Genomic DNA, 26,624 nt, shown 5'->3' with positions numbered 1-26,624 from the left:
TCTCCAGCTGTTGCAAAACTACAACTCCCAGCATGCCCAGACAGCCTTTGGATCAGATATCACAGTGTTTTCCAACCAGAGTGCCTCCAGCTGTTGCAAAACTACAACTCCCAGCATGCTCGGACAGCCGTTGGCTGTCCGGGCATGCTGGGAGTAGTAGTTTTGCAACAGCCGGAGGCACCCTGGTTCTGAAACACTGCTGTAGTATTAGAGTTAGAGATTAGAGATGAGCGAACTTACAGTAAATTCGATTCGTCACGAACTTCTCGGCTCGGCAGTTGATGTCTTTTCCTGCATAAATTAGTTCAGCTTTCAGGTGCTCCGGTGGGCTGGAAAAGGTGGATACAGTCCTAGGAAAGAGTCTCTTAGGACTGTATCCACCTTTTCCAGCCCACCGGAGCACCTGAAAGCTGAACTAATTTATGCAGGAAAAGTCATCAACTGCCGAGCCGAGAAGTTTGTGACGAATCAAATTTACTGTAAGTTCGCTCATCTCTAATTAGAGTAATCTCCTATAACCTATGGCTCACCAGCCTTTGTAAAACTAGAACATGCTGGGAGTTGTAGTTTCACATCAGGTCAGAGAGCCCGAGGGAAATCCATAGCTCCTACCAAGCATATGTATATGTGTTGCCGTGCAGCGGTCTATAGCCGGGCTCTCGGAAGCACTGGCTCTCGCTGTTGATCAAAACTACAATTCCCATCATTCCCTGAGGCAAAACTACAACTCCCAACATGCCCAGACAGCTCTGGAGTAACAGGTATCTGGTATGTCCAGCAGTGCTATAGACAGTACATAGGTGCCTGCATTTATGATGCAACTTTTTGCCGTTGCATAAGGCTTTACGCAAAAGTCCCAGAGTTTTGCGCAAAAACCACAGCCGGGACCAGGTGAAGGCAGAGCACTCCACATCAGCTCCATAACCATTAGCTGGCACTTATAGAAAGGCGCAGGCACCAAAGCTGCGCCGGACGTACACTAGTCAAAAACGAAACAAAAGTCGCTCAAGTTGATAAATGACCCCCATAGAGCGCTTGTCGACCCACTACAACATTAAAGGTGTACGCCACTGGAAAGCATTTTTTTTTTTTAAATCAACTGGTGCCAGAAAGTTAAACAGATTTGTAAATGACTTCTATTTAAAAAACTTTATCCTTCCAGTACTTATCAGCTGCTGTATACTCTACAGGAAGTTCTTTTCTTTTTGAATTTCCTTTCTGTCTGTCCACAGTGCTCTCTGCTGACACCTCTGTCCATTTCAGGAACTGTCCAGAGTAGTAACAAATCCCCATAGCAAACATATCCTGCTCTGGACAGTTCCTAAAATGGACAGAGGTGTCAGCAGAGAGCACTGGTCAGACATGAAGGAAATTCAAAAAGAAAAGAACTTCTTGTGGAGCATACAGCAGCTGATAAGTACTGGACGGGTTAACATTTTTAAATATAAGTAATTTAAAAGACTGTTTAACTTTCTGGCACCAGTTGATTAAAAAAATAAATAAATAAATAAAGTGTGTGTATATATATATATATATATATATATATATATATATATATATATATCCAGGGGAGTACCCCTTTAAAGGAGAAATTTGCGGGAAAAAAGCAAACTTGTCTTCTATACACAGGATAGGGGATAAGTAGCTGATCGTGGGGGGCCCGCGCTCCATTCATTTCTATGGGAGCGCCGAAAAGACCCGAGTATAGCTCTCGGGAATCATTGGCGCTCCCATAGGAATGAATGGAGCACGTGGCATCTACCAGTAGAAGTGACATGCTCCAAACTGAAAGCGCCGGGGGGGTGCGCGTTCCGGTGATCGCAGGGGGTCCCAGTGCTCAGACCCCCCGCGATCAGCTACTTATGTTTTTTTCCTTCGGAGTTCTCCTTTAAGCCAGGAGAGTCGGGTCTTATTCCAGAGATCACAGGTTGTCTCCAGTGGTCGGACCCCCCTTATGATCAGGTTGGGTCCCAGAGGTTGGACCCCCCCTTATGATCAGGTTGGGTCCCAGAGGTTGGACCCCCTTATGATCAGGTTGTCTCCAGAGGTCGGACCCCCTTATGATCGGGTTGTCTCCAGAGGTCGGACCCCCTCTTATGATCAGGTTGGGTCCCAGAGGTCGGATCCCCCTCTTATGATCAGGTTGGGTCCCAGAGGTCGGACCCCCTTATGATCATGTTGTCTCCAGAGGTCGGACCCCCTCTTATGATCAGGTTGAGTCCCAGAGGTTGGACCCCCTTATGATCCGGTTGGGTCCCAGAGGTCGGACCCCCTTATGATCAGGTTGTCTCCAGAGGTCGGACCACCTCTTATGATCAGGTTGGGTCCCAGAGGTCGGACCCCCTCTTATGATCAGGTTGGGTCCCAGAGGTCGGACCCCCTTATGATCATGTTGTCTCCAGAGGTCGGACCCCCTTATGATCAGGTTGGATCCCAGAGGTCGGGCCCCCCTTATGATCAGGTTGGATCGCAGAGGTCGGACCCCCTTATGATCATGTTGTCTCCAGAGGTCGGACCCCCCTTATGATCATGTTGTCTCCAGAGGTCGGACCCCCCTTATGATCAGGTTGGGTCCTAGAGGTCGGTTCCCCTCCCCTTATGATCAGACACTTATCTCCAATCCCGTTTCATGCCATAATCCCTCCATTCACTGACAGCAAGAAGAAATTAAAATGTATTAGCATTGGGCTGTCAAGTAATAAATTCTCCTCTTTCTTGCAGGTGCCGCCCGTTCGGCTCACGAAGACGAACATTACGCCGGATGCAGAGCGGGGGGGAACAGCGCAAATTAAAAAAGCCTTAAATATCGTCTCTTTTTTTTCTCAGTTTTTTTGTTTTATTTTTTTTAATAAGTTCTCCTCATTGTGAGAATAGGCAGAAGTAGAACAGAGATCCATTCAGTATCAGTGGAGTAGTTAGCGCTCGTGAGCAGCCGCTGGGGCCACGCTGATCTGTTCCTCCAGATTTCCAGGAAGGGGTTCGGGGGGGGGGGGGTCGCTTTGGCACCGATCGTTCCCGCGTTCGTTTCTCCCGTTTCGGGATCGGAGTTTGTGTGGAGCTGACTCGCCAAGCGGAAGATTCCGTCCAACATGGACAAACCTCAGCCAAGCTGCCGAATAAAAAACAAAAACAACAAAAAAGGCATTGAATGATACCGAGGCCTCGTCCGTGCCGCAGTATAACCCCCACCGGGAGCAGCTTAATAAATCCTAAATCAATTCTGATTCATCATCATCATCATCCTCCTCTTCACACATGGTCACCTTCCAGGAATTCGGAATCCCGCTCCGTATGTATATAGCTTTCCGTTTAGGAGTCTCACTGTACGATAATTTACATTCAAGATGTGACTAAATACATATTCATTCTGGTTGCAAATGTCATGGCGCGCGTCATTATTTCATAGCAATCGCAGTAAGGCCGTATGGCAGTGTTTCCCAACCAGTGTGCCTCCAGCTGTTGCAAAACCACAACTCCCAGCATGCATCAAAAGCGCAGACGAATGGGTGTTATCCCAACCTGCCATATGTTGCAACGGAGAGACTTGAAATGGACTTAAAGGGGTTCTCCGGTGAAAAACATTTTATTTTATTTTTTTAAATCAACTGATGCCAGAAAGTTAAACAGATTTGTAAATTATTTCTATATAAAAAAATATTAATCCTTCCAATACTTATTAGCTTCTGAATACTATAGAGGAAATTATTTTCTTTTTTTGGAACACAGAGCTCTCTGCTGACATCATGAGCACAGTGCTCTCTGCTGACATCTCTGTCCATTTTAGGAACTGTCCAGAGCAACATGTGTTTTGCTATGGGGATTTTCTCCTAGACTGGACAGTTCTTAAAATGGACAGAGATGTCAGCAGAGAGCACTGGGCTCGTGATTCAGCAGTGAGCTCTGTGTTCCAAAAAGAAAAGAATTTCCTCTGTAGTATTCAGCAGCTAATAAGTACTGGAAGGATTAAGATTTTTTTTAATAGAAGTCATTTACAAATCTGTTTAACTTTCTGGCACCAGTTGATTTAAAAAAATAAAATAAAAATAAAAAAAGGTTTTCACCGGAGTACCCCTTTTAATTTAGACTTCAACAGACCATGTCTCCTTCTAGGCCAGTGTTTTCCAACCGGTGTGCCTCCAGCTGTTGCTAAACTACAACTCCCACTATGCTGGGAGTTGTAGTTTTGCAACAGCTAAAGACACACTGGTTGGAAACACTGCAATCGACATATGATACTAGTAAAACAGAAGTGGACACCACCCCGACGCTTGTTTCATGCGCAACCTTCATCGGGGGGAGAACCTGGGATAGAAGAGTCTTCCTTCTGCGGCAGTAAATAATCGGTATTGTGTTTAAGTCCTAATAGTTGTGTAGTGGAAAGTTCTCCATCTTTCTAGCCAAAAGGTTGTTTGAGCATGCTGGGAGTTGTAGTGTTGCAACAGGGCACAATGGGGGTTGTGATTTTTTAACAGCTGGAGAGCCACAGGTTGGGTAACACTGCTCTAGGTAATGTTACTTTACCTGTTTATGAGTAGATCAGTGTTTCCCATCCAGTGTGCCTCCAGCTGTTGCAAAACTACAACTCCCAGCATACCCGGACAGCCGTTGGCTGTCCGGGCATGCTGGGAGTTGTAGTTTTGCAACAGCTGGAGGCACAATGGTTGGGAAACATTGCCATATGGTGCCATTTTTACCCAGTGCTAAAATGGGCAAAGAATCACTAATTCTGCATAGGCCGTGGATCTATGGCCGTTTCTTGGTACTTTTTGACTGTAGTAAATGCAATAATCTCCAGGGGGCACATAAAAGGACATACTGCAATTCATATGTCCTTTTATTAGCCCCCTAGGTTAAAGGGGTACTCCCGTGGAAAACTTTTTATTTTTAAATCAACTGGTGCCAGAAAGTTAAACAGATTTGTAAATCACTTCTATTAAAAAATCTTAACCCTTCCAGTACTTTTTAGTGGCTGTATACTACAGATGAAATGCTTTTCTTTTTGGATTTCTATGATGTCACGACCACAGTGCTCTCTGCTGACCTCTGCTGTCCATTTTAGGAACTGTCCAGATCAGCATATGTTTGCTATGGGGATTTTCTCCTGCTCTGGACAGTTCTTAAAATGGAAAGAGATGTCAGCAGAGAGCACTGTGGTCATGACATAATAGAAATCCAAAAAGAACAGCATTTCCCCTGTAGTATACAGCCCCTAAAAAGTACTGGAAGGATTAAGATTTTTTAATAGAAGTAATTTACAAATCTGTTTAACTTTCTGGCACCAGTTGATTTAAAAACAAAAGTTTTCCACAGGAGTACCCCTTTAAATGGGTTATTAGAAAAAGAGATGTTTTTTTCTCTTCTGCCTGTCCTCAGGTTATGTGTGGGATTGCAGCACAGTCAATTGAGTCAGTTTGTAATACCAGACACAACCTGAAGACCAGGGTGGTGCTGTTTGTAGAAGCCTGGATGGTCCTGCAGCCCCTCGCCCCACCTTACTTCTTTGCCCTCCGCACATCTCGCACCATAGGGTTTCCACCTTTCTTGCAACGCAAAAAAATAAATACCGGCCATGCTAATTTGCATAACTAATTATATATGCGTGACATCACCGGAAGTGGAGATTAGAGGTGCGGGGAGGGTTTCAAATGGCACAAGGAGGATCAAAGGGGAAAGGTTGAAATGGCACAGGGGGGGGGAGCAGAGGGGACTTTGGAATGTGTGGTAGAGGGCAGATGGAATTACCCTAGGGGAAGATGGCATTAACTCCTTGTATTCGTGACGCCAGGGTGTGGTTTATCCTCAATACCACCCAAAGGTAAACCGCTGGATTCTGGGCGAGGCACGGGGGCATTAATGACTCTGACGCCAAGTTACGGATAACAGTAGCTTTATTGAGGGTAGACAGATGGTAAAGTCTATACAGTACAGCCAGGGCCCAAGGAGGTGACCAGTGACTCAGAGACCTTAAGGGCTTGCTGGGACTTGTAGTAGGACTGGACAATTTAATGCAGACCACGCTGACTTGACAAATGATGACTGGGACTGACTGGACTGATGACTGACAATACTGAGACTGTGGTTACTTGTAGCCTCTTGTGGCCTCAGACTGGACTTGAGGCCTAATATGACTCTGGACTCTCTGGGACTCGACCTCAGCAAAGACTTGTAAGGAAAGAGAGAAGCTCCACCCAGGGCTTATATGGGGGAGACTAGCAGGGAGCCCATAGGTCACCCCTGGGATCACCTGGTCACTGGTACCTGCTGGGTAACAATCACATGACAAGTCACATGGTAAACAGTCTTAAAGTGATAACGCTTTCTGAACACATTACATGGTATAATACATTAGAAACATATTTACATGGGGGGACAGATGCCAGGGGGGCCAGGGGACAGTGTAGGGAGGCTGCCTGACAGCGGCAGGAGTACAGGGTAACACCTCCCGTACTGGGCCACCACAAATGGCACAGGGGGGATCAGAGGCGGGGCCATTTCATGTGATCCCCCCCCCCACCGATTTCCCGCTGCCAGCCATTCGCTGTATTTACCTGGCCTGTATTTCTCCAAGCTCAGGTGCAGGCAGCTTCTATTGGCACAGGCTGGTCTGGGCCGCAAAGTCAGGGGTGTCACTTGTAAGTCCCAGCAGCCACCGCCACAGCTCACTGATTTAAAGTGTCCATGGCGCTGCCTGTTCAGTAGCTCGGGCAGCGCCCACTTAGAACAGTGAGCTGAGACGGCAGCTGCTCCAGGCAGGGCCACGGCTAATCCAAGGGTGGACTGACAACTGAAGCCAAAGGCTGTCCGGGCATGCTGGGAGTTGTAGTTTTGCAACAGCTGAAGGCAACCTATTTGGTAAACCCTGGTCTATGTAGAGGACAGGAGCTTCTTCAGGGTCCTGGACTGAACATCGCAATGTCCTAAAAAAAAGTAAAATGGAGTCGCCCTCACCGGATACCCAAAGAAGAAGCTAACCCTGGCACAGGTAAAGAGTACAGAACATGTAATACCTCCCTGTACTGTAGGGGGCGCTACCAGACACCAGTCAGTGCATGCACTTTAGGAATACAGGGTTTTTACCAGTGAAATATCCATTCTGATTGGTCGGTTCTTCCAGCCATTGACACGTTTGGCAGATCCCATAGCATTGTATGTTGAGTCTGGTTTCAAGTTACAATGGTCCAGAAAAGACCATTGTATGTTGAAACTATTGTATGTTGAGGCCATTGTAAGTTGAGGGATCACTGTAATAGGGGGATAGGTGTAATACAGAGGGGGATCACAGCACAGGAGGAGTCACACTGTGTGCTGGAGCAGCCAGGGACCAGGAACTGCAGTGAATAAATTATGAAAATGAGCCGACCCCAGACAAGAATGGAGATCACAGCACAGGGGGAAGAGGCAGGGAAGCTTCTCCTCCTCACTAATCACCAGTTACTGATGTCCTACTGTCCTGTAGCAGCCATGCCTAGTAAGTGTGAAGTATGAGGCTAAATAACCTACCTTTGCAGATTGTGTCTACAGTAGTGTTTTTACCTTAGTTCTCTCTGCTTTTATCACCCAAAAAAATGTTTTTGATAGCAGCCGCACACAGTCGGATAGGTGTGGCGCAAGGTTACCATATATACTCGAGTATAAGCCGACCCGAATATAAGCCGAGGCCCCTAATTTCACCCCAAAAACCCAGGAAAAGTTATTGACTCGACTATAAGCCTAGGGTGGGAAATATATCATCCCCCCTGTCATCATCCCCCCCCCCCCCCCGTCATCATCTCTCCCCCCCTTCATCAACACCGCCAGTCAATGCCTTTATCAGTGGTCTTCAACCTGCGGACCTCCAGATGTTGCAAAACTACAACTCCCAGCATGCCCGGACAGCCATCGGCTGTCCGGGCATGCTGGGAATTGTAGTTTTGAAGCCTCTGGAGGTCCGCAGGTTGAAGACCACTGCGGCCTTTGTCATCATCCAGACCCCCCTTTTGTTTTGTACTCCCCTTCCCTCGGCGGGAAGTTAGAGTGAGCTGGTCCAGGCCATCTATGCAGCAGGGACCGTCCGGTGGGGAGAGTTAGTCGTTGCGGGTTGTCCATTTTCACCGGGGGGCCCTCTTCACACTTTGGGTCTGCTCCGTACTAGTGACGTTACCTTGACGACGACGCACAGGGACGTTGCGCATGAACGTCCCTGTGCGTCGTCGTCAAGGCAACGTCACTAGTCCGGCGCTGGGCCCGGAGCGCGGAAAAGAGGGCCCCCCCGGTGAAAATGGACAGCCCGCAATGATTAACCCTCCCCAACGGACGGTCCCTGCAGCATAGATGGCCCGGACCAACTCACCCTAACTTCCCGCCGAGGGGAGGGGAGTACAAAACAAAAGGGGGGGGGGGGGGGGCTGGATGATGATGAAGGCCGCAGTGATGTTCAATCTGAGGACCTCCGGAGGTTTCAAAACTACAACACCCAGCATGCCCGGACAGCCGATGGCTGTCCGGGCATGCTGGGAGTTGTAGTTTTGCAACATCTGGAGGTCCGTAGGTTGAAGACCACTGAGAAGGGATTGACAGGCGGAGAGTTCACTCGAGTATAAGCCAAGGGGGGCGTTTTCAGCACGAAAAATCGTGCTGAAAAACTCGGCTTATACTCGAGTATATACGGTATCTATGCCCGACTGCTGACACGCCTATCCCCTGTACATCAGTGATGGGACTGTTGTGTGATGGACACACAGGTCCCAGCGCATGCGCATCTTAGTTTATCCCCCGTGCACGCCGCAGCGTGTTATCCAGGCAAGCGCTCGCTCCCGCCGCTTGCCTCCTCAGTGTGCCTGCGCAGGGCTAGAGTCAGAGAGCGCGAATGGCGTTGCTCATTATTCAGGCGGATTATCTTCATGGAACACATTGCAGTCTATTGGGGACAGCAATGTCCTTGCGGTCCTAGCACCGATTCCTAGATTCCGTAGTCTGAACCTAGCCAAATAATTGACATATCAATTCCTTCTGCGGAGGCCGTAATCAGAATTTCCGCGGCAGAAATCCTTTTGCAATGTGTGCACTGCAGCAGGATCCCATTAAAACAATAGGACTCTGCTGCAGCAGAATTTCCAAGAGGAATTTTTTTCACCGTATTCCGCTCAGAAATTCCGCTGTGTGAACAGTGTGAGAATTCCAGCAAATAGCTCCTCATATCTCAGCTTCCAAGCCCCGGATCATCCCCGTAGTTATCTCATGATTAGTACCATCTACAGAGCAGGGTGCTGTTTATTGCGTTCCTTTGTGTCAGGACAGGAGGCAGCTCTGCAGCCATCAGGAGCCCATTGTTTCTTCCCCGCCATAGTCGGAGCTTCCATTGTAGGTGCAGACGTCAGTCGGACAATGGAGAAGCAGATGTAACTACTGGTTATCTGCCCGTCATTATCTCCGATATATATATATATATATATATATATATATATTTATATATATATATTCTCATCCAATGATATTTTCTGGGGCAAACAGTAAAGAAGCCTGTGACAGATTTCTCAGCAGCTGCGGAGGGTTTGCTCGTGAATATTTCAATGTGACGGCGATTCCAGCGTGTAGGAGGAGATGAAAACGCCAAAAAAACTAGGTTCTCGTCGCAAGTGAAAGCCCCTGGTTCAGAGACTGAGACGGCACAATTTACTGAGGAGAAAAATGTATATTGTGCAGATATTTTACAGATTAGAAGGGTGTTACCCAACCAGGGGGCCTCCAGCCATTGCAAAACTGCAACTCCCAGCATGCCTGGACTGCCAAAGGCCAAGCATACACTAAAAGCCAAGCATAAACTATAATCCGCACTATTATAGCGTTATTATTATAATAATGTCAGCCAAGAGAACTGTGCTCGTGATGTCATCAGAGAGCATTCCAAAAAGAAAACAATTTCCTCTGTAGTATTCAGCAGCTAATAAGTACAGGAAGGATTAAGATTTTTTAAAATGTACAAATATGTTTAACTTTCTGCCACCAGTTGATTTAAAAGAAAAAAGGTTTTCACTGGAGTACCCCTTTAAAGTACTCAGGTGCTTAGACATCTTTTACCCTATCCAAAGGATAGGGGATAAGATGCCTGATTGCGGGGTTCCCGCCGCTGGGGACCCCCGTGATCTTGCACGCCGCAACCCATTAAAATCAGACCCCGGAGCGTGTTCGCTTCGCCCCCGTGTGATGTCACGCTCCGCCCCTCAATGCAAGCCTATGGGAGGGGGCGTGACAGCTATCACGCCCTCTCCCATAGGCTTGCATTGAGTGGAGCGTGACATCACACGGGGGGCGGAGCCGTGATGTCCCAGCGGTGGGACTCCCGCGATCAGGCGTCTTATCCCCTATCCTTTGGATAGGGGATAAGATGTCTAAGCACCGGAGTACCCCTTTAACCCTCTTTATGTAGATAGACGGCTGTCTGGGCATACTGGAAGTTATAGTTTTGCAACAGCTGGAAGCACACTGGTTGGGTCTGGTCTATATCATAATCCAGTCTTGGGAATGTTCTTCAGAGAGTTGAGGACTTATGTCAAAGTGAACAAGTGGGTTGTGTGTGTGTGTTTGGGGGGGGGGGGGCAGCTATGTTGTATTGTTGCAGCCCCTCAGCAACGTATATCCACAATTGATGAAGAAGAGAAATAAATCATCAGAATTCAAGTGAGCGCATGAGACTGATGAGAGCGGCGAATGGGAGCTCTTGATTTTCCTATAAAACATAAAGTAGGCACAAGGGGCCCCGAGGAGGGAGATAACATTCACAATTCATTTTCTAGATGTGTAGCAATCAGCCCTTTGATTTCCGACCAGCTCCCTAAGATTTATACCAGGAGATTTGGAGCATCCTCGAGTATGAAGTGCATTTTCATTAGTCTTCCATGCCAATCTGCTCTTCTTACTAAATCTTTAAAGAGACAGCATCGATGGAAAAAAGGAGCAAGCGGACAAAATACCTTAAAGACAACCGGTCAATGTGAAAATATAATCTACCGGTATCTGGTTATAGAGCAGGAAGAGCTGAGTGGATTGATATATAGTTTGATGGGAAAAGATTTAGTAGAATGTATAAATTATCGATCAAAACCCCACCTCTTTGTATATTGAGGAGTCCAGTGGACGGTGTCACGCAATCACTGCCCACTGGACTCTTAAGTCTAGAATGAGCAGAGATGTAAATGATTAAAGTGACAAGTTATGCTAAATATTTTTCCATAAAGCAATATATCAATTTGCTCACCTCTTCCAGCTCTATATCAGCTGCCAATCGGATAACATTTTTAACTTGACAGGTTCCCTTTCAAAGAAGACAGATGGAATTGGTTCAGTTGCACCCAGTAACTGGGTAACTGGCCTCTGTCCCTCTATAAGTTTCCCCTATCACAACGCATTTATGGGAACAGATGGGCAAAGGTATAAGATAAAACCTAAGAAATTGGCCCTGAAATGCGTTGCTGTGGTCCACACCTAACAAATCAACGTCTGGTGAAGATGTCCTTAGCTACACTCTTATAGACTCATCCACCCGTCACTAAGAAAATATAGTGTACTGGCATTAGGTTATAGAGCAGGAAGAGCTGAGTGAATTGATATATAGTTTGATGGAAAAAGATTCAGTAGAATTGATAAATTATCGATATATCCTGAGGAGTCAGGTGGGCGGTCTCACTCAGTCAATGATTAGACTGCCCACTCGACTCTGAAGCCTAGACTGAGCAGAGATGTAAATTATTAAAGTGACAAGTCATGAGAAATATTTTTCCATAAAGCAATATATCAATCTGCTCAGCTCTTCCAGCTTTATATCATCAGCCAATCAGACAAGATTTTTGACAAGTTCCCATTTAAAGAAGACAGATAAATGGGGGGTTCAATTGCACCCAGTAACTGGATTGCCGGCCCCTGTCCCTCTACCAGAGGTGAGCAAAGGTATTGTTACAGTTTGCGCTGCGCTTGCTCCTGTGCCGCCTGCCTTCTGACCTCCTTTCTACGTGACCTGACCTCGCTTCATTGCCGCCAGCCCTGACCTCCTGCCAGTCCTGACTACGTCTGTGCCTCAACCTTCCTGTGCCACGTTATACCTGGGCTGCCTGAGGGGATGAGTCGTAACCAGGGGTAGCGACCTGGGTGCCGCCTGCCGCAGCAAGTCCATCCCGCTTTGCTGTGGGCTCTGGTTAAAACCAGCGCCATCTTAGACTCCGCTCCCTGGTACGGCCCGTGCCATCATCCTCACAGGTCAGTGGATCCACCTTACCACAGCCGTAACACGTATGAGATAAAACCTAAGGAATAAACTAGTTTGGCCCTGAAATGTGATGCTTTTATCCACACCTAAGAAAGCAGTGTCTGCTGAAGATGTCTTAAGCTACATAGACTTATCCACCCATTGCCACGGAAATATTATCTACTGGCATTAGTTTACAGAGCAGGAAGAGCAGATTGATATATAGTTTGATGGAAAAAGATTTAGTAGAATTTATAAATTATCGATATATGCGGCGGTCTCACTCAGTCAATGATTAGGACCGCCTACTGGACTCTTAGGCACTCTTCTTCTTTCCCAATCTATTCCATGTGTTAAAAAAATACTGGACTCTTAAGCCTAGAATGAGCAGAGATGTAAATGAATAAAATGACAAGGTATGATAAATCTTTTCCCAGCCGTTGGCTGTCCGGGCATGCTAGGAGTTGTAGTTTCACAACAGCTGGAGGCACTAGAGTCAACCTTCATTATTAATAATAGTCCCCACCAGGTCCCTGTATCTTCTTAAACAATGCAAAACATCTTTCACACGTCGACCCAGAAAATAAAAGTTGGGACGCACACACAAAATAAAAAGACACATTTTTCGATCTGATTGCCAGCTTCATTGTAGGAGCCTGAAAATTACATTTCCTAATATCCAGAAATATGCATTACAAAAATAACCTACCGTGGAGCATGCTGTGCCATTGTATTGTTGGGCTGCAAAATATGTGAAGCCGCATTTCCAAATGCGGAACAATTAAGAGATCTGAAAAAAGAAAAAGAAAAAAGAAAACAATGAATAAACAAAAACTAAAAATAAATAAATAAGTTTGAAATATGAAAAATAAATATGAAAAATCTTGAAAATCTAGTATCAACTGAATTTTCAAAGGGGAGATGATTTTAGATTGGGGGGGTATTGTTATACAAAATCTGTAACAATTTCCGTGTGCAATTAAAGTGTATCTCCAACTGTTTAGGCACTTATATGAAAAATGATTATAGTGCAGTAATGTGCACGATAATCATTTTTCTAAATTACTTTAGTTGTGGGGCATTCCTGTTATACCCACTTTCTGCAGGTCATAAGCATGCATTAGAAGATGGAGCTTCCTGCTCCATCACTATAGAACCCTTACAGTTATGTACAGAGCTGCACTATAGGGATTTTTCATACAAGTGCCTAAAATGTTGGTGCCTTCTTGTTTGACAGATGGGCCATGGGGCTCACAGGTACCATATGTGACTGCTACCTTGGCATTGCCAAGCCCTTGGACTGGTGCACTAGAGCAGAGGTCCCCAACCCAGTCCATTAGGCCCACCAACAGTCCAGGATTTAAATTTTTCCCTGTGTTTATTTTCCCTTGAGGACAGGGTTGCGGACCACTGCAGTAAAGGATCCTTTAGTGAAGTGATTATCAACATGGGGTACAAGTTCTCCAGTTGGTACTTGAAAAAAAATCAGTATTGGCAGCCACATCCACTGGTTACTGGTCTGGATCACTTTGAAAGAAATGGTAGGATGACTTCACTGCACCGCGGAGAGGAGTAGGAGGATAGCAAAGGGGAAGCGCGGGCACTGGGTGCTGTGGGCAGTAACTACCATCAGCTTTGTTGCTCCACTGTCCCTGCAGACCGGGGACCTACTGCTATGAGCCATAACAATAGGACCCCAGACCAGTGGAGCAGTGGAGCAACAAAACAGGACAGTATGGTGGCCTACAACTTTATATGGGGGCAGTTTGGCGGCCTACAGCTATATTGCAGGCACAGAGGGGGCTTAACAACTTTATGGGGACGCAAAGCGTGTACTATTATTGTGTGTGACAATAAACATGGGGAGTTTGTAAATAGGTGGGCATTGTACTGCAGAAAGGAGCCTAAAATGTTTGTTTGGCTGGTTCTGTGGAGAAGTCTTGTATGGGAGAAATCTTAATGGCGGTCTAGGCCAGATAGTGAAGAAAAGAAAAGTAAACAACTCCGGTTAGAGAAGACGTCACCTGTAAATCGGGGGACTGGGGAGATAGGGAGAGGAAAGTAAAGCATATGAATTATACTATAATCATTACAAAATGTCTCTAATATGGGGTTACAATTTTTTGGGACTGGGCTGTCAAGGGGTACTCAGGCAAAAAAGGTTGAGAACCACTGTTTTAGTGGGTCCAGACACCATAATTGGCCCCAAAGACCCAGCAGAAGACAACCATTTTGGGGGTGGACTTTGGGGCAAATTTCGTCCCTTTAGGGTCTAATACTTTCTCATCATAAGCTCCATTTATTGGTTGGAAATAAAGTCCCATCATCCCTTTTGTCCACGCTGCAGGCATGCCAAGGCCGAGTCTCTTAGGTGCCCGCTGCTGCTACTGATAGACTATGGGGCCAGAGTGGCAGTCACTTTACCACAGTGCTTATTACCCAGGGGGAACTACGGGTGGTAGAAATTATTTTGTGAAATCAAAGAGCTTCAAAAATAGTTGAGAACTGACCTGATCACCTAGTAGACCTCCAGAAGGCCTCGTCTTCTATAATGTCAGCAGACCCCATTGTTTGAGTCAGGAACTACCGCTGCTCAACTAGATTAGAATGAGATTTTTTTGGCCGATTCTTTTCACCAGAGATTCCTGCCAGCGGCTGCTGCCTTCTCTATTGTAATTATTAGGAAGTCCTTCATATTCCCTAAAGAATAATCTTATGACCCCCATTGTTTTCAAATCAGCAGCCCGAACATGGTCATCACATTACATTACATCGCAATACAGGCCGTGGCCAACAGGGGAAATATTTGCATCTTCGCTGTGTCATGGTGGGAATCTGGCTATGTTACCCTCATCCCATTCAGTAGAGTTTGTGGATTTTTATTGCCAACTATTCTGCTCCAAAAAATGCAACACTGAAATTTGGGTATCTTGGCAAATGTCCCACCTGGACAACCTTGTCTATACGAAGAACTAGCCAATCACTGGGGAGCTGAGGATGGCCCTAAAGGGTATTTGCGAAAGGGTTGTTCTCACTTCTTTATAGTAAGACTCCTCAATTTCTTCCCCAAACGTTCCCACAACAAAAATTCTCCTGGGTCAAGCTGAGGAATGTTATAAGTGACGTTGACCCAAATCAATGCCATTCAGAAGCTGGATCCCGCAGCTTATTTTATTGGCCCTAACTGGACGTACATATAGATATAATCTTCATATAAGAAATAAAAAGCGGCGGCGCTCACCATTAGACATGAAATCTTCATTGGAATAACATATAAACATTGATACAGGGGGGGGGGGAGACATAACTCAGTTGACTACAGCTGTTTCGCACGTGATAGTGCTTCATCAGGCCTGTCAGGTAATACACTATCCACTTACTTGCAGAATGGAACAGTCTATTACCATGAACAACGTCCCATGGGGCTCTGCTTGTAGCAAGTCTCAGTACAGCTGAACGGAGGCCTCTTTCCATTTCTTCTCCATCCAGCTCAGATCCCCATGACAACTTATTTCAACCAAAACTTTTCATCTTCAGGACAAACATCTTAGACTCCACATTTTTCTAATGCCCTCTCCTCCTCTACACAATCTCCCCATCTATAGGCCCCCAAACAGTAATAATGCCATGCGCCCACTGGTGCCCTGCACAGTAAATGTGGGTAAAATACTAGGCCCCCCAATGGGTAAGTATATCTCCCACAGTAGGCAGGTAGGTATGTCCCGCAGCAGTCAAATACAGTACTTTATTAAGTAGAGTCCCCACAGTAGGCAGGTAGGTCTTTCCCACATCAATGATATCCTTTATTAGGTAATTCCCCCACAGTAGGCAGGCAGGTATGTCCTACTGAAGTTAGTTACCTTATTAGGTAGTCCCCCCCCCCCCCATGGATAGGTAGGTAAATATATGCTTAGGTAGGTAGATTGTTCCCCCAGTAGGTAAATATGTTGGTAACCAGATAGGTAGCTATAAAGGTAGGTAAGTAGGTAGCCAGGTAGGTAGCTAGCTAAGTAGGTAGGTTTCCAAGTATATAGATAGATAAGTAGACAAAGAAGAAGTCAGCCAGCACTTTAGTTGATGCCAAACTATTATATGGACCTGGCCTGCAGGTGCACGCTACTAGGCTAAATATACAGCAACAGAAGAATACAGCAGCACACTGCCAGCACAAGGATATAGGTGAAACATGAATATGCAGATAAAACATGGAGAGCTATACAGCTATGGTGTAATAGATGCAAATGTGAAACTATGAAATAGTGAGGCACTTAGCTCGCAAATTTGTCTCCGCTGGCGGTCAAATAGCTTGGACCGTCCCACCGTGATAAGGTGACCTCCTCAGGTGTGTATATAAGGTGTCTTGGATGTTTCAGACCCTGCCATGCTTACTGAACTGTTCACACAGAGGCATATTCACAGTGTAGGGTCCATCCCAATGAGGCCACCTTATCGCGGTGGGACGGTCCAAGCTATTTGACCGCCGGCGGAGACAAATTTGCGAGCTAAGTGCCTCCCTATCTCATAGTTTCACATTTGCATCTATTACACCATAGCTGTATAGTCTCCATGTTTTATCTGCATATTCATGTTTCACCTATATCCTTGTGCTGGCAGTGTGCTGCTGTATTCTTCTGTTGCTAGATAGATAAGTAGGTAGGTTTCCAAGTATATAGATAGATAAGTAGGTAGATAGCAGGTACAGCACTGCATATACCTACGACGTATGCTCCGAATGAGATGTGGACAATAGATACAAGCAGCGGAGAGTACAATGTAACTGTAAGATTCCTCAGCGCTTGTAACCTGCAAAATCAGGTCACCAAATTCTACAACTGCAGAATATTTATGTAAATTTGGGAAACTTGTATTGGGGCACATGAGGTCAGATAACAGCACGACATTCCAGACTAGAAAGCCTCAGAACCCGCCATGTTGCTTTCTTGCTCGGTAAGTTTGGATTAAGACTAACAGTCTCTCTATCTATCACATAGTCCTGATATTAAACAAAAATAGGTTGTTATGGAAACGAATCTGAAAGATGACAGAGACATAAAATAGCAGGATCATCTGTTCGCTCAGTCAGTGGTTTTCACAGAATTCTTTGCTCGTTCCATGACTGGTGATTCATACCTGCTGGGTTAAGGTGAGTCGGCCATAGTGGTACAAAAGACCATTTGTATCCAGTGGACCCAGTACTGACCCCTGTGGTCCCCACTTGTAACTGTCACCCAACCAGAGTAAGTTCTATTGATCCCCACCCTCTGCTTCCTATCACTGACCAGTTATAAACCATTTACATATATCCTCTCCTAGTCCCAGAATCCTCATTTTATGTACTAACCTTTTTGAGTGGCACAGTATCAAATACCTTAGAAAAGTCCAGATATACAACATCCACAGCTTCACTCGATCAATCTATGACTGATCTCCTCATAGAAGCTGATCAGATTAGTCTGACAGGACCGATCCCGCATAAACCCATGTTGGTGCTGTGTCAGAAGGTTATTTTCAAGATATTCCAGAATAGCATCTCTGAGAAAACCCTCAAAAATCTTTTACAGCCACTACAGATGTTAAACTCCCAGCAATCATTGCAGCTTTTCTCTGCCAGCCAGCTAACTCTCTGAGAACAGCCCCCACATTCCAGCTCCGAGCAGCAGAAAAAAGTTCAATGTGTGATTGGCTGAGGCTGCACACGCCTCCCAGTTTTCAGCACTAAAGAAAGCATGACTAATCAGTGCAGGTCGGAAACCATGTGGTCTGTGTCTCTCAGGAGGGTGGGGGCTTCTTTCAGAGAGGGATTTATACGGAGACACAGTGGATGGCTGGATGATGTCTTTCCCTCACTTCATGCATGTAAGTGACAACCAAAAAAGGGAAACTGTTTCCTATAGCTAATGAATGATATTTAGACACTTAAAGGGGTATTCCGGGCAAAAACATCTTATCCCCTATCCAAAGGATAGGGGATAAGATTTCTGATTGCTGGGAACCCCCACAGCACCTGCATTCTATGCGGAGGTACATCTCCAGTTTTGGAAACCTCTGGGTTCCTTGGACTGGGGACGTGACGCCACGCCCCCTCCATTCATGTCTATGGGAGGGGGCGTGACGGCCATCACTCCCCCTACCATAGAAATGAATGGAGGGGGCTTGCATTATATCACGTCTCGAGTCCCGGAAACCCAGAGGTTTCCAAAACTACAGATTCAGCCCCGCATAGAATGCGGGTGCTGCAGGGAGATCGCGGGGGGTCCCAGCAGCATGCCCCCCGTGATCAGACATCTTATCCCCTATTCTTTGGATAGGGAATAAGATGTTTTTGCCTGGAATACCCCTTTAAATAGGTTGATAAGAGGGAAAGGAAGAAGTATGGATTTAGTTCCCTGGAGTACCCCATTAACTTTAAACCCTTAACTGTCTTGCTCCATTGGTGTATGGTGCAGCTGTTGGGTTGTCCGCCCAGTAACCCTCATTTTTCCCAATTATAAAGGGTAATACACGAGGCGCCGTTCTCGGTCTTTTTTTCCTTTCATTCCTTGTAGGAACTAGCTGCAGGCAGACAGGCTGGTCTGTTCTCTAGCCTAAGCTATACCAGACTTTTGTCTAGCCAGCAGGAGCAGAGCTGGGAGACTTCCTTAAAGTAGCTGGACTGGTTTCTGGGTCCAGTCCTCTATGAAGAGAGGGTTGGTCTTGGAAACTCCTCCTTCAGCCCTTTCCAGAGGTTTCTATATAGAAACGGTCTGGGAAGAGTCATGTGACCAATGATCCACTCATTCTTTACATTTAAAGAGTAGCTCCCACCATCCTATATATTTTTTTCTGTCCCTGCCTATTGCCCCTCTATCCCTAACCACCTCCCTACCTTTATTTTTTTTTACTATCTTAGAAATAACTTTATGTCTGCCTGGTAGTGTGCTCATTACCAGTCAGACTTCCCCAGCAGGCGTGACATCACTGATGCCTGCTGGGGGGGGGGGGGGGGGGGGGGGTAGGGGGACTTCTGCCCTTAGTTCACCTATACAGGGTGCCTCCAGCTGTTTCACCACTACAACTCTCCGCATGCCCTGACAGCCAGTAGATGTCAGGGCATGCGGAGAGTTGTGTAGTGGTAAAACAACTAGAGGTACCCTGTGCTGAAAACAATCTTGTAATGTAACGGTCACAGCGCCCCGCTCCCCCCATAACCCCCCCAGTTCCTTATAAGACCACGGCCGCAGTGCAAATCCCCCCCCATCGCCCCCAAACCCCCCCCCAGCCCACCTCCAAATAACTCCCTATAAAGCGCTCCCCGCTCCCCCGATACCTTACAACTCCCTATGTCCAAGACAGCAGCGCAGCACTGCCCGGTGCCGTGCGTATGTTGGGAGGAGGGGCCGGCACGCGAGGCTAGGTAGCCAAATCGCGCAGCCCCGGCTTTCACAGAGCTCACTCCCGCCTGTCTGATTGACAGGCAGGGAGCGAGCGCAGACTGAATGAATTAGGACCGATGCCCGGCCTGCATCGGTCCGAATTAAAGCGTGACGTCACGCCAGCCTGCAGCCGGCCACTAGAAGGGAGACCCCTAGTGGCCGGTTTTCAAATGTAAATTAAAGCATTTTAATAATAATAATGATAAAAAAATGAAACTATATTAGAGATATGTTGTAGTACATAAGCATTACAACATATCAAAAAAAATAAATGTTGGTGACAGTGCCCATTTACGCAATCTAACATTGAGGGCAGTAAAAGTGCAAATGTTAACCCTTACACATGAGTAAGTCTTTATTCTGGAATGGCAGTGTAACACACAAAACAGCAGTTGTACATTTTACCAGACAAACTTACAATGTAAGTCCATGGGACTGTCTCGGTCCCTGCTCGTTCAAACAGTTGGTCAGGATCTCAACACTCAGACCCTGACTGATGAAAACTTTTGACATGTCTTTGGAACATGTCCATTTCCAAAGATCGCGGGGGTCCCACCGAGATCTGGGCTGCAGCACCCTAGACATCCGCTGCACGGAGCAAACTTCGCTCCGTGTTGGATGACTGGCGATGCGGGGCGGAGGCTCGTGACCTCAAGGCCACACCCCGCTCATGAAGTCACGGTCATGCCCCCTCAATGCAAGTCTATGGGAGGGGGTGTGACAGCCGTCACGCCCCCTCCCATAGACTTGCATTGAGGGGGCATGGCCTTGACGTCCCGAGCCTCCGGCGATGCACCCGACGCTCTAAACGGAACACCGGGTGTAGCAGGGAGATCCTTTGGATAGGGGATAAGATGTCTAGGGGCGTAGTACCCCTTTAAGGCAGTGTTTCCCAGTCAGCGTTTCTCCAGCTGTTGCAAAACTACAACTCCCATCATGCCCTGACAGCCTTTAGCAGCCCCTGCGACATGTCAACTTTATTTTTCTTTTTATAATGACAGGGACACTTTAAATTCCAAGGCCCCTTTAATTCTAAAGGAACCAAAGGCTCGAATGTATTTAACTAATGAAACAAAGGAAGTTCTCGTATTTCCTGTCTCCCCTTGGGAAAACATTGTAAGGCATTGTTGTTGTGATCCAGATCTCGTTCCATTCACCTGGATAATAAGTGTATCCTTGGCTTGTAGCATTTCGAGAAGTCACGCCAACACCTTAAGCAAACATGTACACTTCCCTGCTGTGACATTTGTCCTAGGTCAGTGCGTCTGGATCGTCCGTCTTATATCTATTAATATCTGTGCGTCTCATAGAACTCAATGGTATATGAGATGTATATAACATCAATAGGGTTTACATTACATACAAAAAGTCAATTGTGTACTCTATAGGGCTGGGTTTCCACACCAGGGTTCCTCCAGCTGTTGCAAAACTACAACTCCCACCATAAACTGACAGCTGGGGGTCCACAGTTTGGAGGCCAATGCTTTAGAATAAAGAAGCTCTCCCTTTACACTCTATCTGTATACTGCTGCTGCTATTTCTATGGGATCTCTATGGGATCAAGATATATAGGACTTATACTCCTCCCCTCCAGCTCTATCTGTATACTGCTGCTATCTCTATGGGATCAGGATATATAGGAGTTATACACCTCCCCTCCAGCTCTATCTGTATACTGCTGCTATCTCTATGGGATCAGGATATATATAGTAGTTATACTCCTCCCCTCCATCTCTATCTGTATACTGTTGCTTTCTCTATGGGATCAGGATATAGTAGTTATACTCCTCCCCTCCAGCTCTATCTGTATACTGCTGCTATCTCTATGGGATCAGGATATATAGTAGTTATACACCTCCCCTCCAGCTCTATCTGTATACTGCTGCTATCTCTATGGGCTCAGGATATATATAGTAGTTATACTCCTCCCCTCCATCTCTATCTGTATACTGTTGCTTTCTCTATGGGATCAGGATATAGTAGTTATACTCCTCCCCTCCAGCTCTATCTGTATACTGCTGCTATCTCTATGGGATCAGGATATATAGTAGATATACACCTCCCCTCCAGCTCTATCTGTATACTGTTGCTATCTCTATGGGATTAGGATATATAGTAGTTATACACCTCCTCTCCAGCTCTATCTGTATACTGCTGCTATCTCTATGGGATCGGGATATATAGTAGTTATACACATCCTCTCCAGCTCTACCTATATACTGCTGCTATCTCTGTGGGATCAGGATATATAGTAGTTATACACCTCCCCTCCAGATCTATCTGTATACTGATGCTATCTCTATGGGATCAGGATATATAGTAGTTATACTCCTCCCCCCAGCTCTATCTGTATACTGCTGCTATCTATATGGTACGCTTTTAATAAATAAAATAAAACAGACATGTGGGAAGCTGCAGAATGGGGAAAGACTTTTCATTTTAGATAAAACCGGCATCCAGGGGGGATGACTGGGAGAATTTGAGATATCATTATAACCAGTGAAAGAAAATATAAACCTTCCTGTGCCCTAAGGTGACATTTCTCCCCTGTTAAAGGGCCGGGGTGCAGTAATTGCGCGCTATTCCCGGGCTGCAGAACTGAGAGCGCTGTGTTTTCTTACGTCTCTCCAATACATTACCATAAGATACTGGCAGAAATCAGGAGATTCCGCAGCCAAGAAGATTAGTAATGAATGATGAATGCACCTCCCCATGATTGGCATCCTAAATCAAACATGGCCACCTCCGGGGTCCTGGATTCAAAGAGCCCCAGTCATTACGAAGATTGACACTTCGCCCGGTGACAGACTCCCTGCCCTGTAATCAATTATACCGCACTTCATCAACAATAGATTTTTCGAGTAGATTTAACCAGTGTTTTTCCTGGGATGTTGACGGAATATAAAAGGGGCTATAATCACCGAATCTTCGACATCAGTAATATTCATGAAAAGACATTGAAAGGCGGTTCGGAGCCTCGCAGGGATGTTAGCCACGGATGGGTTAGCAAACCGTGGGATGGAGGCGGCAAAAATCTACATGAAAAAAAGGCTCAGCGACAGAATGTAAATCCCCATGACCGAGAGCGGGAGGCACAAAACATATTACTAAAAAAGGATCAACAGGACCAATAAAGAGCATCACATGTCCTATAGGAACCTTAAACCACATAGGAGACAGTATTATAGTAGTTATATTCTTGTATATAGGAGCAGTATTATAGTAGTTATATTCTTGTATATAGGAGCAGTATTATAGTAGTTATATTCTTGTATATAGGAGCAGTATTATAGTAGTTATATTCTTGTATATAGGAGCAGTATTATAGTAGTTATATTCTTGTATATAGGAGCAGTATTATAGTAGTTATATTCTTGTATATAGGAGCAGTATTATAGTAGTTATATTCTTGTATATAGGAGCAGTATTATAGTAGTTACATTCTTGTATATAGGAGCAGTATTATAGTAGTTATATTCTTGTGTATAGGAGCAGTATTATAGTAGTTATATTCTTGTATATAGGAGGCAGTATTATAGTAGTTATATTCTTGTATATAGGAGGCAGTATTATAGTAGTCATATTCTTGTATATAGGAGCAGTATTATAGTAGTCATATTCTTGTATATAGGAGCAGTATTATAGTAGTTATATTCTTGTATATAGGAGCAGTATTATAGTAGTTATATTCTTGTGTATAGGAGCAGTATTATAGTAGTTATATTCTTGTATATAGGAGCAGTATTATAGTAGTTATATTCTTGTACATAGGAGCAGTATTATAGTAGTTATATTCTTGTATATAGGAGCAGTATTATAGTAGTTATATTCTTGTATATAGGAGCAGTATTATAGTAGTTATATTCTTGTATATAGGAGCAGTATTATAGTAGTTATATTCTTGTATATAGGAGACAGTATTATAGTAGTTATATTCTTGTATATAGGAGCAGTATTATAGTAGTCATATTCTTGTATATAGGAGCAGTATTATAGTAGTTATATTCTTGTGTATAGGAGCAGTATTATAGTAGTTATATTCTTGTATATAGGAGCAGTATTATAGTAGTTATATTCTTGTATATAGGAGCAGTATTATAGTAGTTATATTCTTGTATATAGGAGCAGTATTATAGTAGTTATATTCTTGTATATAGGAGCAGTATTATAGTAGTTATATTCTTGTATATAGGAGCAGTATTATAGTAGTTGTATTCTTGTATATAGGAGGCAGTATTATAGTAGTTATATTCTTGTATATAGGAGCAGTATTATAGTAGTTATATTCTTGTATATAGGAGACAGTATTATAGTAGTTATATTCTTGTATATAGGAGCAGTATTGTAGTAGTTATATTCTTGTACATAGGAGGCAGTATTATAGTAGTTATATTCTTGTACAATATATAGGAGCAGTATTATAGTAGTTATATTCTTGTATATAGGAGCAGTATTATAGTAGTTATATTCTTGTATATAGGAGCAGTATTATAGTAGTTATATTCTTGTATATATGAGCAGTATTATAGTAGTTATATTCTTGTCTATAGGAGACAGTATTATAGTAGTTATATTCTTGTATATAGGAGCAGTATTATAGTAGTTATATTCTTGTATATATACAGTATTATAGTAGTTATATTCTTGTATATATACAGTATCATAGTAGTTATATTCTTGTATATAGGAGCAGTATTATAGTAGTTATATTCTTGTATATAGGAGCAGTATTATAGTAGTTGTATTCTTGTATATAGGAGGCAGTATTATAGTAGTTATATTCTTGTATATAGGAGCAGTATTATAGTAGTTGTATTCTTGTATATAGGAGCAGTATTATAGTAGTTATATTCTTGTATATAGGAGCAGTATTATTGTAGTTATATTCTTGTATATAGGAGACAGTATTATAGTAGTTATATTCTTGTATATAGGAGCAGTATTATAGTAGTTATATTCTTGTACAGTATATAGGAGCAGTATTATAGTAGTTATATTCTTGTATATAGGAGACAGTATTATAGTTGTTATATTCTTGTATATAGGAGCAGTATTATAGTAGTTATATTCTTGTAGATAGGAGGCAATTTTTATTAGTAAAAAACAAACAGAAATATTACAGTACACTCGACCAAAATTATCAAAACAATATCAAATATTAAATATCATACACTTCCATTACAAAAGAAACAATAATGTTAACTTAGAAAAAGCCCATTGCTTTTAAATGAGAATAAAAGTAAATAAATAAATAACAACACAAAAGTATCATGAAGGTAAATATCATTCTATATACACGTTCCTCCATAATAAACAATTTTTCTCATCCTTCCTGATCTCCAAGCACTTTACCCACCTCAGCTCTGACATGATCAGGTCTACTGCTCTCCTATCATGGAAGGGTTCACTGTACATGGAGACTCTGGTTCTGGTGTGCCAATGGTGGTATTTTATGACAGATATGATGATATATAAGGTCTCCCGGTCAATGCCACTTACACTAGATGTTACACCGTAAATTATTTCTGAGTATTTTAGGGTCTGTAATCTCGGGATTCTTAGCTTGTTGGATATCACCTGCCATATGTGTCGCCCTCCCCAGCACTCAGATATAAAATGTGTCATGGTCTCCTCCTCCTGACACCCTAGGGGACACTTCCGATCAGACACACTCAGGTATTTTAAATTCCCTCTTACAAACAGTTTCCCATGCAGTGACAGCCAGGCGATGTCATGGAATTTGTTCGGTAGCCTCACACTGTTTAGAAGCCTCAGACTGTCTCGTAAAAAGGCGGATGTACAGTCCCTTAGAGCTGGCTGTAAAAAGAAAAAGGTCCTACAAACCCTGACATAAAGCTCTTTACGGGTCTTACTCTCTATATAGGACTTCTCAATGCGCCATCTCTTCAGACATCTGAGCCCGTATTCCAGGTACGGGGGGAGGTAGTCACGCGTCCATCTCCCCCTCTTGAGACTGCCGCCTCGCATCCAAGACTCTGCAAAAGGCAATATCCAGTCCCTGATACTATTCGCCCACAGGGAGCTGTTGTTTGAGTCCAGGCAACCAAAATTAACTTTTAGAAACATGGAGTCAAAGAACACCCTTGGATTCAGCATATCCAACCCACCCTCTCTCCTCTGTAGGTAAGTGATCCCTCTTTTTATTGGGTTCAACCTGTTCCCCCAAAACATCTGGAAGAACAGGCTAAAGAGCCGAGCGGAGAAAGATTCTGGCAAAGGAAAAACGACAGAGACATACAAGAAGACGGGGACCAGGTAAGTCTTCAACATTTTAACCCTTTCTCTATAAGTCAGCCTCCAGTTCTTCCATCGCTGAACCTTTGCATTTCCGGCTTCCAATTTCTCTTCCCAATTTAGTCTGGCATTATCGTCCCTCCCGAATTTGACCCCTAGGATTTTAATATAGGTGGAGGCTCTCACAAATTGGGGCAGGTCAAAGTCTGGATCAGTATCTGATACCCAGAGAGCTTGACTCTTCTCTAGGTTGACCAGAGACCCTGAGGCCTCCGAGTAACTTCTGATGGCCATAGACAACATCTCCACCTCATGAGGCTCAGATATCACTACAGTCACATCATCCGCATAGGCAACAACACTCAGGGGCAGGCAGTGGGGGACCGGCACCCCCTGAAAACCACACTCCTGCAGTGACCTCAGAAACGGGTCTAAGGCAAATACATACAGCAGCGGACTCAGTGGGCAACCTTGTCTCACCCCCGCCTCAACCCTGAACGTGTCACCCTGCCAACCATTGATCAGAGGAAAGCTCTCGGCCTCACAATACAAAGTCTTCAGCCAATCGATGAATTGTCCCGGAATACCGTACTTTGACAAAGTGGCCCATAGATACTCGTGATCTACTCTGTCAAAGGCTTTAGCCTGGTCAAGACTCACAACATATCTCCCACACCTCAGGGCTTTACATCTCTCAAACATCTCCCTTATGGAGATCACTGCCCCAGAGATGTTCCGCC

The 26,624-nt window shown here is 44.6% G+C and overlaps 2 protein-coding genes across 3 annotated transcripts in view; both read left to right on the top strand.

The window, feature by feature from the left end:
- The window catches only part of LBHD2 (LBH domain containing 2), a 54,316-nt gene extending 51,508 nt beyond the window's left edge, over nucleotides 1-2,808 (top strand). For both annotated transcript variants that reach the window (XM_056546302.1, XM_056546301.1), the window contains exon 4: nucleotides 2,722-2,808. In XM_056546302.1, coding sequence (XP_056402277.1) covers nucleotides 2,722-2,792 — 71 coding nt within the window. In that variant the 3' untranslated portion in view covers nucleotides 2,793-2,808. The remainder of the gene's footprint in view (nucleotides 1-2,721) is intronic.
- A 4,490-nt stretch (nucleotides 2,809-7,298) lies between these two features.
- Nucleotides 7,299-26,624, top strand: part of EXOC3L4 (exocyst complex component 3 like 4) — a 175,588-nt gene continuing 156,262 nt past the window's right edge. The window contains exon 1 of the mRNA XM_056545841.1: nucleotides 7,299-7,468. The gene's annotated coding sequence lies outside the window, so the exon portion shown is untranslated. The remainder of the gene's footprint in view (nucleotides 7,469-26,624) is intronic.

Source organism: Hyla sarda, chromosome 11 (assembly GCF_029499605.1).
Source record: "Hyla sarda isolate aHylSar1 chromosome 11, aHylSar1.hap1, whole genome shotgun sequence".
Lineage (NCBI taxonomy): Eukaryota > Metazoa > Chordata > Amphibia > Anura > Hylidae > Hyla > Hyla sarda.
The sequence above is the reverse complement of the archived record's forward strand: the minus strand, read 5'-3'. Positions and strand labels throughout refer to the sequence as shown.